Source organism: Apodemus sylvaticus, chromosome 6 (assembly GCF_947179515.1).
Source record: "Apodemus sylvaticus chromosome 6, mApoSyl1.1, whole genome shotgun sequence".
In the NCBI taxonomy this organism is placed as follows: domain Eukaryota; kingdom Metazoa; phylum Chordata; class Mammalia; order Rodentia; family Muridae; genus Apodemus; species Apodemus sylvaticus.
In genome coordinates this window covers 83366191-83382897 of record NC_067477.1, presented here as the reverse complement: position 1 = coordinate 83382897, position 16707 = coordinate 83366191, and the positions used below count along the sequence as shown (strand labels likewise).

General features: G+C 40.1%; 1 protein-coding gene across 1 annotated transcript in view; it reads right to left on the bottom strand.

Annotated features, from left to right (window-relative positions):
• Positions 1-2050: 2050 nt before the first annotated feature.
• Scin (scinderin) overlaps positions 2051-16707 on the bottom strand; it is a 75214-nt gene continuing 60557 nt past the window's right edge. Inside the window, exons 11-16 of the mRNA XM_052185920.1 lie at positions 15202-15372; positions 12031-12208; positions 11682-11803; positions 5625-5702; positions 3331-3391; positions 2051-2796 (exon numbers count right to left, since the gene is read on the bottom strand). Of these exons, the coding sequence (XP_052041880.1) occupies positions 2669-2796; positions 3331-3391; positions 5625-5702; positions 11682-11803; positions 12031-12208; positions 15202-15372 (738 nt within the window). The 3' untranslated portion in view covers positions 2051-2668. The remainder of the gene's footprint in view (positions 2797-3330; positions 3392-5624; positions 5703-11681; positions 11804-12030; positions 12209-15201; positions 15373-16707) is intronic.

Genomic DNA, 16707 nt, shown 5'->3' with positions numbered 1-16707 from the left:
TGTGTTTCTACTTAAAGTCTAGAATTGTAGTTCTTCTTCCTAATGCTGCTACCATTTAATACAGTTCCTCATGTTGTGGAGACTCCCAACCATAAAATTATTTCATTCCTACTTTATAACTAAAACTTTGCTACTGTAATAAATTATAATTTAAATATCTGATGTGCATAGGATATCTGATATGTGACCCCCAAATGGGTTGTAACCCACAGGTTTAGAACTGCTGGTCTAGAGTATAGTTTACAGATTCTTAGCTCTGGCACTGTTGACATAATTCTTTGTTGTGGTGGGTGACAGTTATTCTGGGCATCATAAGATGTTAAGAGCATCATCAGGCTCTGCTTATATGCCAGCAGCATTAGATGTTCACAGTTGTGAAAAAAAAAAAAAAGGAAAGTAGCACTAGGTCTTTACAGTTGTCCCCTGGGCCACAAACTTGACCCTATGGTGAAATCTACTACCACAACTTGGTGGTAACCCTTTTAGCATCCACAAGGATATTTGGATGTTTTAGGTAGGCAAATTGTCTAAACATCATGGATAGGTATTTCCACAAAATTCACATTTATGTGTAAAGAAAATCAACATCTGTGGGCTGGAGAGATGGCTTAGCAGAAAGAGCACTGAGTGCTCTGCCAGAGGTCCTGAGTTCAATTCCCAGCAACCACATGGTGGCTTCTAAGCATCTACAATGGGATCTGATGCCTTCTTCTGGTGTGTCTGAAGACAGCAACAGTGTACTTACATAAATAAAATAAGTAATTAAATCTTTTTAAAAAAAGATTTAAAGAAAGTCAACAGTCACATGAAAGTGTTCTCTGGGATAGCTTTGTTGTTCCTGCTGCTTCCTTGAGATCACCATCTCCATGGACCACTCCCTGGCCCAGCTCTTGGTTTATCATCTCTGTCTACATTCATTCCCCAGACGACTCACCTGTGGATGGTTGTTGTTTGCTAGGCTTTCTTATTTTTTAGACCTGTTTCCTCTTCAAGAACTTGGTGCTTCCCACTCCTGCCATCTGGTTTTGATTTTCTTTCTAGCCTCTATTGGTAAAATATCATCCAACAGTCAGACCTACTCAAACTACTCTATTAAAACTACACCCAACACTTCCCTGCCAAAGTCTGTCTGCTGACTATGTTAACAGGCGTTCTAGAGTATTCCCCAAATTCTGGCCTCCAGAGCCTGTTTTTTTTTTTTTTTTAATACATTCGGTGATATTTAAAATATGTTATAACAATCTAACCATAGAAAAGTCATTTGACTACTAAGATTTAAGAAACATAAATCGTGGGATTGTAAGATGGTACAACCACTTTGGAAATCAGTCTGGAGGTTCCTCAGAAAACTGGGCATGACACTTCCGGAGGACCCTGCTATACCACTCCTGGGCATACACCCAGAGGATTCCCCAGCATGCAGTAAGGACACATGCTCCACTATGTTCATAGCAGCCCTATTTGTAGTAGCCAGAAGCTGGAAAGAACCCAGGTGTCCCTCAACAGAGGAATGGATACAAAAAAATGTGGTATATGTACACAATGGAGTACTATTCAGCCATTAGAAACAATGAATTCATGAAATTCTTAGACAAATGGATGGAGCTGGAGAACATCATACTAAGTGAGGTAACCCAGTCTCAAAAGATCAATCATGGCATGCACTCACTGATAAGTGGATATTAACCTAGAAACTTGGAATACCCAAGAAATAATCCACAATTAAATGATGTCCAAAAAGAATGGAGGAGTGGCCCCTGATTCTGGAAAGACTCAATGCAACAGTATAGGGGAATACCAGAACAGAGAAGTGGGAAGGGGTAGATGGAGGAACAGGGGGAGGGAAGAGGGCTTATGGGACTTGCGGGGAGTGGGGACCCAGAAAAGGGGAAATCATTTGAAGTGTAAATAAAGAATACATCAAATAAAAAAAGAAACATAAATCATATCTACTTATATATAAAAGTATCAAACTATAAAATTAATGGTTATTAACCCATCAAATTTGACTAAAGTGTTACAAGACAAAACGTTTTCCAAAAAGATGTATTTTAATGATGAAAAACAGCATCCAATGCATATTCTTTATAATATTGAACATATGCTATCAAATATATAAAGTTAAACTTATAGAAATAAAATTTATTTTATCACAAAAGCCCTGTGATTTTAGTTTTCTAAAAAAGCTAAAGAAGTTCATCTTATATAAGGACACTTGGGAGTGCATGGCATCCGAGTCACATTGACTTGAGATGGGAAACAGCAAGACATTGTTAAAGCCATACATAGAGTAATCCTTACTGCAAGCAGAGAGTAACCAGCAGGGGATGCTTAGATGCACTGTAGCTTTCTTCTCTAGTATATAAAGGCAAGTTTGGCTAGCAGTTGCTGAATTATAAAATTCCTTCCTCAGAAATTCCCCTAGATTGCAAAATTGATCCAAAACAAATGTTTGCTTGAGGTTATTTCAGTATAGTAACATAAAACAATTCCCTTTGAAAAAGAAGAAGGAGAAGAGGAGCATAGTGTGTGTGTGTGTGTGTGTGTGTGTGTGTGTAAGGAGGAGTTTATCAAAAGCCAATAACAAAAAGTAAACAAATCCCCAACAACAAGGTGTGGTAGCTGCCTTGATGCAGCCAGAATATTTGCTGGTTTTTTGAAACTCAGTTTACCACCTGCTAGAGTCCCAGCCCAAAAACCAGCCTGTGAATGTGGGGGGCTCATGGCCTTGTTTTATGATGACAATTGGTGTCCTCTTGTCTCTTCCAGAAGGGTCTGTCTCAAGGTACATTTTGGCTAAAAAAGAATTGAAAAGACAAAGAAAAGGTTCAGTTAGTTTCACTTAAACTGAAATAAATATACAATGAGAAACTCTTGCATACACATTAAAAATGAAATACTTTTTGCCCCAACCACTCAAATATGAACAATTTCCAGGTATTTCTGTCACCTGCCATGGAAAGTACCATTAAAAAAGTGTTATTGTTGCCTGAAAGAATTCCAAACTTTATGTAATTATCCTTATGGTAATTATTGTGACACTTCAGTAAATAGAAAACCATGCTAAAAAGGACACAATGACCAAATGTTTTCAAAACCAAGAATATTGTGAATTTCATGAGGACCCATATTCTAAGTTAGGCCACAGAACAATTTTTTTGTATCATGAAACTCTTCCACTTTAAAAGACACCATTATTCAAGTTCTGATGGGCAGCTGGACATCTAAGATTTGATGTGTACTTTTTGGAAGACAGGCTAAGAAAGGATAGCCAGGCTGGCCGGGATAGCACTGCTGAGTGACTGCTACAGTCATACCAGGGCAACTTACCAGACTTCACTGATTCCTTTTTTTCAACTTCATTGGCATCTTTGCCAATCCAAATAAAGATCTGGAAAACAAACAAACAAACAAATGCAATGAGAGCAAGCGCTGGCCTGACACTGCCTACCTTCACCTTTAGAACCCCACACAGGAAGGGGGTGAAGGTGAGGCCTGTGGAAACTCTTTGGTTTAGTATTCCATTGTGTAAATATACCACATTTTCTGTATCCATTCTTCCATTGAGGGACATCTGGGTTCTTTCCAGCTTCTGGCTATTATAAATAAGGGTGCTATGAACATAGTGGAGCATGTGTCCTTATTGCATGTTGGAGCGTCTTCTAGCTATATGCCCAAGAGTGGCATAAGTAGGTCCTCAGGTAGTGCTGTGTCCAATTTTCTGAGGAGCCACCAAACTGAATTCCAGAGTAGTTTTACCAGCTTGCAATCCCACCAGGAATGGAGGAGTGTCCCTTTTTCTCCACATCCTCTCCAGCATTTGCTGTCCCCTCAGATTTTGATCTTAGCCATTCTGACTGGTGTGAGGTGAAATCCCAGGGTTGATTTGCATTTCCCTAATGATTAATGGTGTTGAACATTTCTTAAGGTGCTTCTTAACCATTTGAAATTCTTCAGGTGAAATTCTTTATTTAGCTCTGTACCCCATTTTTTAAAAGGGTTTTTTGGCTCTCTGAAGTCTACCTTCTTAAGTTCTTTGTATATATTGGATATTAACCCTCTGTCGAATGTAGGGTTGGTGAAGATCTTTTCCCAATTTGTTGGTTGCCATTTTGTCCTTTTGACAGTGTCCTTTGCCTTACAGAAACTTTGTAATTTTATGAGGTCCCGTTTGTCAATTCTTGATCTTAGAGCATAAGCTATTGGTGTTCTGTTCAGGAACTTTTCTCCTATGCTCACCCTACAGTCCCTTGGCAGAGCAACTTTGAAGAAATTAAGTTTCCCTTGTGTTCTAACTGACACACAATGTGCTGGAGCACAGAAGACACCATGACAGCATAGTATCTTGGATAAAAGTTATAACTTATAAAGAAACAAAATGATGTTCTGGGAGGATACAGAGTTAAATCTCCAATTCAAATATGCTTCTTAAAGACCCAAGGCCAGGGTACTGTTTACTGAATGCCTTAGCTGCCAAAAAAAAAAAAAAATCTAAAGGCTCAGGGGTTAAGAGCAGCTAGCTGGTCATACAGAGGATCCAACTTTGGTTTCCAGAATCCACATGGTGGCTCACGACCATTAATTCAGTTCCAGAGGATCTGATGTCCTGTTATGAACTCTGCAGGCAAAACACTCATGCACATAAAATATACTTTTAGAATATTTTCTATTTTCTATTTATTTTTATTATTGTTTATGTGTATGAGTGTTTTCTCTTTGTATCACATGGCATGCTTGGTGCCCAAGGAGGTGGTAAGCCTCCAGGTGAGTGGTGGGAATCAAACTCTGGTCTTTTAAAACAAGTGTCTTTAACCACTGAGCCAATTCTCCGGCCCAAAATAATTTGTTTAAAAAAACAGGAAGAAAGGAAAGGATGGAGAGAGAGAGAGAGAGAGAGAGATTTGCAAATAAGTTTGTGGCTTATTTTATAAGAGTAAGCCTAACCCAGTGTTTTACATATTGTTCTACATAATGTGATTCGTAACATAAATGTTTGTTCTTTTCATGGTTGTTAGTTTACGTAAAGATTTTAAAAGACCACCATATGTGTGTGTGTATATATGTGTGTTTGTTTGTGTGTGTGTGTGTGTGTGTGTGTATATGTGTGTTTGTTTGTGTGTGTGTGTGTGTGTGTGTGTGTGTGTGTGTATCACCTATCAAGTCACTACTGATTTTCTCCTAAATTAAGATCTATAAAAGAGTAACATACTTTACTATTTAGTTTCAAACCTATTCTGTGCCTGATTTTTTTTTTTTTACCAAGGAATGGGCTCCTTAGAAATTTTGTTGAAATTCTCAATATTTTGGTCTTTCCCACAGCATTGCATATATTCATGCACTTAGTAATGTAATGAATGCACAAATTAACAATGAAGATATATATATATATATTACAAATAAATGAAAAGTTGAGGTTTTTGATTAAAGCTATAAAATGTAGAGTTCTTTTCATAGTTAAGAAATCAACTTGCCCTATATATCAATTTCATTGCTAAACTCTGTGAAATTTCTCTTGAATACAGTCTAGAACAGCCCAGACCTATTTATTATTTGGATTGCCGTTTCTCAAAGCAAGTACAGTCAGTTACCAGCAGTCTCCTATTATGGACAAAGTGTAGCTGTACCTGTTCCCACGCATCAAGCAGCATGACATCATCTTCTGCCAAGTCATCCTGGGTGAACTCTCCAGGGACTTCTTCAATCTGAAATGTTTGAAGAACTTTATGACTAAACAATACAGCAAGGAAGTTTATGATACGAGGCGACAAGTGCTGTCTAATACTTTGGATGGCAGCAAAAAAACTTGATTAGTCTTTTTTTTCCCTTAGTTTAGGGTAAACAGATTTATCTTTGTACTCGAGTATTACAAAATGATGGTAAAGTCTGTCCAGGATAGTACCTACCATAAACATAGAATCTGAACACATTTAGGACAGACATGTACAGTCATGTGAACAGAGCTCCTCTGTACTTGGAGTTTCCCATGACAGAAACTTCACAGGTTTTCTTGCCTGCCTGGTCTCAAGACATTTGATAGAATGTTCCAGTATGGAGCTACCTTTCTTTTATAAGTCAAAACTAATTTAGTTAAGAGTCAGTTGATCTGGTTATTCTAATAAATCAGAAAATTTAATATATTTTATATTATATATTATAAAAATTATATATTGCACATATAATATTGAATAATATTATATATGCAAGTTTTCATTTCTAGTGGAATAAATTGTTTTCTGCCATTAGATGGTAATTGAGTTACTGCATTACCAATACAAGTAGACCATATTGACCTGAAGCTCAACGTTTTAGAGATTTCTGAAATTCTTCCTGATTCTTAGGTTTGACAGTTTAGCTTTTGGTTCCCAATTCCTTGTACCTTCTCTTTAGGCAGTCACATGAATGGCAGAGACCTTGGCTTCTGCCAGTTTATATTCACAAATGTGACTTATCGGGGACTTCCTGTGCTCCTGACTCTGTCCCAGGAAATAGGCAGAAGCTCCAGACTTGAACAAGCTAACCAGACAGCTTCACCATCTTACATGTTTTCTGTGCCCTGAGGAGATCCTGAATTCCTTAAAATAACAACAACAAAGTAAAAGCAAAGCAAACCAGAAAGCAACAGGGTCAGAGAGGAATAAATTGCTTTATATTGTCATTTTGTTTTAAAGATTTGCAGAAGCAATCCAGGAAAGGCTAAAAGGCAAGCAGGTGAGTTTTTGGAAATAGCCCACCATTTTTCATGGCTAGCAATGGCTGAGCTCTAAGAATGCTGGGTTCTTAGGACTACCTCCCAGGACTACTACTTGCTACTGCCTTTCCGGTCACTATCACATAGCCTAAGGATTCCTGGGCATCAGCCCACCCTGTTAAACAAATTCCCTGCAGCTCGACATGAAGAAGATGAACTTTCATAAATCAACGCTGTTTAGATGAATTACTTTATAGAATTCCTAACTTGATTCAAATGCTTTCCAGAAAAAGTTTAAGGAGCTGGTTTTAGTTGTTTCAGAAAGACAAAATGCAGTTATAATCAAGAATTGCTCCCTCCTCATAGAATAGTAATTAAAGGCTGCACAATAAGGAGGACAATGAGCTTTCACAATTACACTAAGAAGAGAAATAGGCTTGGGACAAATTTGTGATCAAGAGAAAACATTCATTCTAGGTCAGGTCCAAGGATGAGGCCACAATGTGCACTATGATAAAGCAAGGCCATGGGAAACTGTTGCTTTGAATTTATAATGTACTTATAGAATGAAACACTGCTTTGAACTTACTATCATCATCCTTCTGTAACTCCCCTTTTATGTAACATTTTATACATGTAATTTCTAAAAAACTTATCTAAAAAGGCCAGAGAGAAGAAATGAAGTGGTAGCTTGGGGCACTCTGCCCAAACCACCAAATGTATGTAAGTACATGTCTGTTTGTCTATATGTACGTATATGCATACATATGTATGTATATGTGTATGTATGTAAGCATGAGTGAACACTTGTCGGGTTGATGAGACCCGTGGTCAGGCCAACCGGAATGTGTGTATGTAATTAAGCCTTTTTTCTTCATAATCCCCTGAAGCTTCCAGCAGGAATTAGTTGACAAACACCAGCAATGTTTGGACTTAGAATAACAAATAGTTATAAACATAATTGGCAAAGATAAAAAAATATTTGGCCACAATTGCTGACTCTATACCTCCCTGCTGCCTTCCTCAGAGAACTGGTGCCAGGCTGATCACCAGCAAAGATTATCTTTAAACATGTATATATGTGTCAGGGGTGTGGTACTTGATGTGTAAGGTCCTGAAAAGCCAAAAGAGAGTGTCTTGGATTCTTTGTACCTGAGTTAGAGTGATTGTGAGCTGACCCACAGCAGTGCTGGGAACTGAACTTGGGTCCTTGAGAGGCTCAGTATATGCTTTTAACCACTGAGCCCTCTCTCCCTAATCCTGCATTGCCATCTTACAGAATATTTAACAATCATCTGATCATTTAAAAGGCAAAACTTTAAATATAACTTCTCTGCTGTGTATTACTTTAATATCATTAATACAACAATCATGTGAAGTAAAGACTGACCTTTTCCACATTTCAAAGATGGAAGCATGCAAAGAAACTGCCTGAGGTCACCCATCCTGTGTGAAACATCATCCAGTGGGTGATGTCACCTAGGAAGATGGCTTCTGAAAGCTGTGTTTTCAACAGTGGGCTCTGCTGACATGTACTAGTGCAGATGCTTGAATCTATTTCCTGATGGTTATGGTAACATCAAACGCATATTGATAATAATTACTTTTCTTAAACTGTTAAAGGAACAAGAAGTTCCAAATATCACATACGAGAAAGAATAAATACAGAAGAAATGCATGTTTCTGATAATGGATAATATGACCATGATCAGGAATAAAGAAATCAAAGACTAATAGACACCAACAGATGGTTTTAAAATATGACTGGGGATGAGGCCAGAGCATCTGCTTTTACAAAATATATCTTCCTGAGACTGTGGGGGCACCCAACTACAATTGTTAACCTACAATGCAACCTCTAAAAACTTCAGGGTCAGAGAACAGAACAAAAGAGAAGACAGAAAGATTGTAAAAAAAAAGAAAGAAAGAAAGAAAGAAAAAAAAGAAAAAGAAAGAAAGAAAGAAAGAAAGAAAGAAAGAAAAGAAAAGAAAAGAAAAGAAAAGAAAAGAAAAAAGAAAAGAAAAGAAAAGAAAAGTCATCCTGCTCCAAGCCCTACCCCAAACTGAGGACTTAAACCCCAGCCCCATGACTCAGGGGCTGTCATTCTGTCTTTGCCCCCCAATAAATCTCTTGTGTAAAGTTTGTTGCATGGTGTGACTTTGAAGTATCCCTTGACTCCTAATTGCCAAGATAACCTTGCACTGGAAACCTATTTCAACCCCAACTTCTAGGGAGTGTCTTCTAGCTGAACCCATAACATCTCACCAATATGGTTTCCTGTATGAGACCTAAATCAAGACAATGCCATTCAGCACGCCAACATGGATGGGGACATTTCAGATGGCCTTGCCCCTATGTGAAGAGTGACAGGAAGTCAATGACTGCTGAGAGATGGGAAATTGGTTTTCCCCAAGGATGAGCCCCTTCATAGCCAACTCCAAGCAGGCAAACTATAGTACATATACATACAACTAACTGTACAACAATAAGTGAACCGAACAGGGGCATATGTGAGTGTGCACATGCCAAGAAGTGGTCATGATTTGAGAGCATGCGGGGAGAACACGCATGCCCTTTGATGGAAATGATATAGTATGTATGAAAATTACAAAAAAATTCTTAAGACTAATTTATAGCAATATTAGCAAATAAAACAAAGTATATAAGCATTGTGAACCATATGCAAAAAAAGAAGCTGTTTAGATATGATATAATATTAATGATCAATCAACAAAATAGACTTTTCTTATAATAAACAAAATACAGCAAGTTCAAGAATTCTCTACAATAGATGGGAAACTGTGATCCCATCAATTAATATTTATTACTACCCATCATTACATCTTAAATTTTCAGGTCAAATCATTTGTAAGCCCCAAGTATGTTTTTAATAAATGGACAGTTCCTTTAGCACTTTATTTCTAGTAACAAATCTGATGAGTACTTGGGAAGTTTTGTGTGATGAAAATTAAGTTTTTATTTGCCAGAATGAGAAAGATTTCTCCTTTAAGTTCACACAAAAGTCTAGCATGACCAAAATGGTCAAACTTCTCTGATTAAGTTGAGGTAAATTCAAACCCCTGACACTATTACGAACGACAAAAAGTACATACCAAAAGGAGCATTCCATGGTTGTCTCTGGAGGGGCCCTAACAGAGCCTTACACATACAGAGGCAGATGCTCACAGCCAACCATTGGTCAGGGCATGGGGTCCCCAATGGAGGAGTTGGAGGGTGGTCCAGAGGAGCTGGAAGGGTCTATAGCCCCATGGGAATAGCAATGATGTAGGCCACCCAGACGCCTCAGGACTCCCAGGGACTAAACCATCAACCAAGGGGTACACATGGTTCCTGTCAAAAATGTGGCAGAGGAATGCCTTGTCGGGCATCAGTGGAAGGAGTGGTCCTTGGTCAGGTGAAGGCTCAATAGATGCCCCAACAAAGGGAAATTGAGGGGGGGGGTGGGAGTGGGTCTGTTGGAGGGGCATATACTAGGAGGCAGGGGTGGGAGGAAGGGTTAGGGGTTTTTGGGGAGGGGGGAAACTGGGAAAGGTTTTACCATTTGATATGTAATGATATGATTATATTCAATAAAAAAAAAGTTGAGGTAAATGACTGTATGTAGCCCAGAATGAAATTTCAGAATATAAAATCATATACGGATATGGACTGCATGTTTGTATTCAGAATCAGGAGGTGGAGGCTGATGCTCACAATTAGGTTTGGTTGAGGTCACAAGGATAAGGCCCAGTGATAACTAGTGTACTAAGACAAGACATATCAGCTCACTGGGCTATGTAAAGATGCTAGAAGAGCCCTCTCCAGACAACAGGTATGCTGACACCTTGGACCTCCTAGGTTCTAGGATATGAGAAAGCTGTGCTTACTGTTTAAACATCCAGTTTACCACATTCATGTTACAACAACTTAAACTAAGACTTTGTTGTGCAGCAGTTTCCTCCGGATGAAACATTTCGCCTCATTATGGGATGCTCATCATGGCTCAGGATGTTGTAAAGGGAGGTGAAACAACCCCTCCTGCATTAAATCCACGAAGCAAACAGCTGGAAAGCTTCAGATGTCCTGAAACTGATTGCATATGTTAGGCCCCCTCCCTCCCAAAGCATATCTAAGTAGTAAGGACTACTGAGAGACACTCTCAGACCAAGATGCTTGGAAGAGACATTCTCCAATCCACTAAGCCACCTGCAGGTTGCACAGTGCATTGCAAGTTTCTAGTTTTCATGAGATGTCACCCAAGTAGGAGATGGCTTTTGATGATACAGCTGCCTTTGAGTCATTTCCGTTCCTGTAAATAACACTAATAAAACTCTTCGGTTCACCAAGTTGGACTTCGGTGGTTTCCGTTCTTTTGCCTGTCATTGGTTCCCTATCTGGGGTGAGCAGACGGTTATTCTCATCTCACTAGGAATGGTGTCACACAATAGATATTCACTGTCTCCTATGGGTCCTTTTAATTGCCTTTACTTCTATAAAGGACTAGAAAACAAAACATCACTCTTGATGTCAGGTAATTTTCAGAGGAGCACAAAGTTCTCTGTGGCCTTGTTCAATGACCTTAATCCCATGTTTGTTTGTTCTGTTTTGTTTTGATTCAATCAGCTTGGGAAAAATTTGTATTCCTCTGTTACACTTAGATGAGAAACGATGGCTCAGATCACCCAAGAAACTAAGTACTAAGTGAGCAGAACTAGCCATCTGCTTTTCACAAAAGAACACTACATGCCGATACAGATGTGAAGTAGATATCTTTAAGGGCATTTTGAATTATATACTACCTTAGACTTTTCTAGATGTTTCTCCATCTGTCACATCATTAGGCTTTAAACTACTTGTACAGAGTAAAGATTATCCCCCACAGTGTACAGAGAAGCCAAACCCAGGACTCACAGTTGTCCCACATTTGAAAGTTCTCCAAACCAGGACAGGATGCCTCCCTTACATTAGGCTCTGTCTATTTAAGTCACTTACAATAAATCTTCCAGTTTTGTTGGAGCATCCGTAAAGCCGAGGTGGATGGTCTTCAGCCCGTGTTTCTAGCAACGGTGAAGTCTGGTAGTCTCCTCTCCCTCCAAGAGAGTTCCAGAATTCCTCTGTGGAATGCACAAAGAGCTAGTAAGTACATATCCAGGAGCATATATACTTCATAGGATTTCACATTAATGGCAATATTATTTCATCCTAACTGAATTATACCAGATGCCATCAACACTTGCAATTAACAGAACCATCCTCACACAACTCTAGTGATAAGAAAATAATTGTTTAGTGAATGAACTCAAGACTATGAAAGTGGTGACCTTGGACCCACAGCACACACCTGGTTCATTGCCTTCTTGAATTCTTGCGGCTTTGCACTTGAGGACATCTGCCACATACTCTGCTCCCTTCTCCTCCTCCTGGCTAGCACCTTTTCCTATCCAGATGAAGCCATTGTTTCGCGGCAGTTTTAGAACAAAGGTGTCATTAGAATTCAATGAATTTGCATCAACATCAACCTAGGGAATGAGGGAAAAACAATACAATGTTTCAAACTTACTACAGAGGCTGTGGGGAGGCATCCAGAGCCTTCTGCCTGACCCCAGGAAATTAACTCAAGGCACAGGTGCAATGGATGCCTGAAACACTTGAGTTAGCACCCTTGGTCCATGACACATGATGTTCAGCTGCTCTTGGACAATAAAACACAGCTTTAAAACGTCACTAGTTTGCCAGAGAATGGTATCCCAAGCCCTTCATCCCAGCACTTAAGAGGCAGAAGCAGCCAGATCTCTGTGTAGGCCAGCCTGGTCTACATAGAAGTTTCAGGGCAGCAAAGACTACATAGAGACGCTATCTCAAAATTAATTAAAATAGTCAAGTTGTCAGTCAAGAACTGAGGGTTTTGGCCAGGAGGCCAGGAGGTAGTTTACTCCTATGATTGTACCACTCAGAGGCTGGAGCAGAAGGATAGTAAGTCTAGCCCAAGTCATACAGAAGACTCCATTGCAAAAACAAGGCAAAGGGACCAAAGTGACAGCTCAGCAGTTAAGAGCACACACTCCTCTTCTGGAGGACTTGAGTTGGGTCACCAGCACCTGCATCAGGCAGCTTTAAATCACTCTAACTCCATGGAGCTCCAGGAGATCCAACACCCTCTTGTAGTTCCGAAACATGTCAGGCAAACATGGACATACACTCACCAAAATGGGGGGAGGAAAACCCAATTGATGAGAAACTGATAATAATATTCAGAGATATTACACAGGGAAAAGCCAAGCCACATCTGATGCCTGAACAAAGGGTGCAATATCAAATAGCAAACATAAAAATGGTTCCTTTTTTTCTCCCCACTAAAGAGAATGTTTGTGGTATTGGTTAGAAGGAGCCCTGAAATCCATAAAGCAGAGAGGGTAAAGAGATGACTTCAGGTCCACTACCGGGGTTTTCTGACTCAGATAAATGCCAGCTTACATTATGGATCTGTGTAGAGGATGGAAAGCAGCTCTGGCACAGACCTTCCTTGCAAGCAGAAGCTGGATACACAGCCTGAGGTCTGCCAAGTGCCATTTGGGTTCCCGTGTCCACCGAGGAAAGAGCCCAGATGGGTCAGACACTGAGGGGTGAGTGTGGCCTGTGGTGACACCAGGCATGGACAGGACTTCAGGAGTCTCTGGCCTGGTCATGATCATGAGAATCCTAGGATGGACTTGGCCTAGGAGTCGAAGATTTGGTGACATCATGCCCACATCAGTGAGAATTGGTCTGAACACACAGTCATGTAGCGGTGCATCATTTTCTGAGTTCTTGTGGAGCTGAGTATGGTATGACTCCCAGGGATACCAGGAACAGCCAGTAAGCCATACCAAAACAGAGCAACCAAGAGGAAAACAGGAGTATGGCCAACCTGAGACTACAGGAAGAAAACATGCTTTAAAAGCTGGCATGATACATCGTTCCAAATGATGCTCCTCAGCCCACCTCACTGGACTGCCCAAATCAAGGTATCTGCTGCAGAAGAGGTGGATCTTGCCAGTTTGTAAGGCTGTTCTTGTTCATACCGCTTACCAGATTTAGGCTCGCAAGAATGTGTGTTCTCACCAGGACAGAAATGAGAAAACCCAGGAAAAGGCCAGAGTCTCTTTCTACAGAATTTGTTTTCAAGCACATCTCCAGTCTCACATCTCTTGATAAATGATCCAGGATACAAGAATAAATTTATCATATATATGAAGAAAAAGGAGATGACAGCCTGCAGTCAGAATGAACGGCAAGTATTGGAAAACTTTTGAGTCTATACAAGAGGATCTGAAACCAAAGAAAGTCTAAGCAAACCCAGAGAGGGGATCATGGGAGAGGGGTAGACTGGGGCCTGGAGAAATTGGGCTTTAAATAAGAGCCATTATCTTTTTATTCTATGTAATAAGTACTTATTAACCAATTTAGCAAATTACTACAAAATATATTATTTATGGGTGACATTGATATTAATTGATAAAACACCTCATCACTTTTGTATAAGTTACTAAATTATGAATTATTCTTAAAAATAAGAATCAGTTGATCTTTTTAAATTATTTCATAAGCCAGAGGAGAGGATAATACCTATGTACAGATATAGCTAGAAATTATAGGAGTGCAGATGTGGTGATCTATGTGTGATTACATTTATATTCTATCTAAGAGAAGGGGGATGTTGTGAAAACAGGGCAGAAGAGAACTGACAGAGACCATGGCTGCAGCCATCACAAGGCAGATGACAGCAGAAGAGGGCTGGGGGGAGAGGGGACTGCAGGGGAAAGGGGCTGCACTGATGAGGAAGAGGCAGGGCTGAACCAAATAAAAAGAGAAGTCAGAGAGGCCTGGGTGAGGAAGGACAGTCCGATCCAGGGGGTCCCAGTGATAGGAAACTGTGAGGAAGTACAGTGCTGGAGTCAGTCTTCAGGGGCAGGCAGAGATGAGGCAGGAGGAGACTCCAAGAGATTGCTGGTAGGTTGAGGCAAGACTGGTTGAATTTTCAGATCTGGGCTGAGTAGCTCCTAAAAAGTAAAAGGGTCTGGAAGCAGCTCCAGATCTGGAGAAACACAGGACAAAGAAGTGATGGGAGAGACCTGGATTTCAATGGTGGCTAGAATTCGAGGTGGGACACATTACTCCAGTGTGGGCAGATGTTCTCGTACAGAGGCCTCCTTCTTAGAAATCCCCAAGTTTCACCATCATCTGGTCACACCTCACAATCTTTCTAGCCCAGACCTTTCAAGGTAGGGCTGCAGCTGTGTCCTGCACCTTGCCAGTTTCACAGGCAATGATACTCTCAAAACTTATATGCTTGGGTTCAGTGCTGAAAAACCTGAGCTGCCCTTTCTCTCTCATCCAATGTCTCATCGTATAGTGTTTTACATTGACAAAGTGCAGGGCATTACCTGACAGTGTGCAGAGGCTAATATTGCTGACGGCCAGGCAGATTGGGAAGCCCATACCCAGAGCATATTCCCAGAATGCATAGCTTTACCTCCACGATTCTTGTGATAGATGCCAGGTTCCTCCGGACTTGAAAGAGCCGTGTCGGGGCGGCGGGGGCCTGCCCTTCTTTCTTGGATGTTCCATTCTTATAAATAATGAGTGGTTTGTCTTTGAACAGACTCAGCAGGTGAGCAGGCTCTTTGCCTTGAGAAACGCGGACCTGGGTGCACGGGGCAGGGAGATACAAGTATGGATTGAGCTTCCAGAGGCTAGGCAAATGGGAATTCGGAGGCATTCTCAGTTACTGGGGCTTGGGGAATACTGAAAATGACTGATTTCATAGGCATGGTTCAACAATTACACATCCAAATGGTGAGCAGCTGCCTGAGAATTATCTCCTGTTGTGGTCGCACAGTTTGCAAAGTGTAGGACGGAGTACTGAAAACAACCAATATGCTACATAAACTTCAAAAAAGGAGAATTGCCAATGTAAGGCAAAGGGGCACTCAGGAAGGTCCGTACTGTACTCCAAAGGAGAGTAAAGTGGAAAACAGGTAGATTGAATTGCTTAATGATTTGTTTAAGTACTTCCAAGATGCTTCACCAAAAGCAATGTGGAACTTCAGCTATTTAAAAATAATTATTGTGAACCACTGCCATCTGGTGATTCAGTAAGAAACTAGTATTTCATCAACTGTAGGATTCGACTGGCTAATTCCTAAAAATTCATTAATTGTGCATCATTTACCATATTACAAAATTTCAAAACAATTTGTAGCTTTCACCAATTTTTAACCCTTTGTGAGGAATAGCTTTAAGGCCAACTTAGGCTTTATGGCTTAGGTGATATCTCCTCTCAGCTAATAAATATTGTATCCCCATGAATGAAAATATTTGATTAGGAATGGAGCTGCATGCACCTAAAGAACCCAACCATTTTATGAATCAAGTTTGTTTATAAGTATGGTTAATATGTCCATTTACTGGTGCTGGTTCAACTGGAGGTCAGCATGCAGAAGATTGCGAATTGATCCATCCTTGTCTCCTTGTACTAAGCTCAAATCCAAATGGATCAAGGACCTCCACATAAAGCCAGACACTCTGAAGCTAATAGAAAAGAAACTGGGGAAGACCCTTGAGGACATCGGTACAGGGAGAAAGTTTCTGAACAGAACACCAATAGCGTATGCTCTAAGAGCAAGAATTGACAAATGGGACCTCATAAGGTTACAGAGTTTCTGTAAGGCAAAGGACACCATCAAGAGGACAGATCGGCAACCAACAAATTGGGAAAAGATCTTCACCAATCCTACATCAGATAGAGGGCTAATATCCAATATATATAAAGAACTCAAGAAGTTAGACTCCAGAAAACCGAACAACCCTATTAAAAAATGGGGTACAGAGTTAAACAAAGAATTCTCACCTGAAGAACTTCGGATGGCGGAGAAGCATCTTAAAAAATGCTCAACTTCATTAGTCATTAGGGAAATGCAAATCAAAACAACCCTAAGATTTCATCTTACACCAGTCAGAATGGCTAAGATTAAAAATT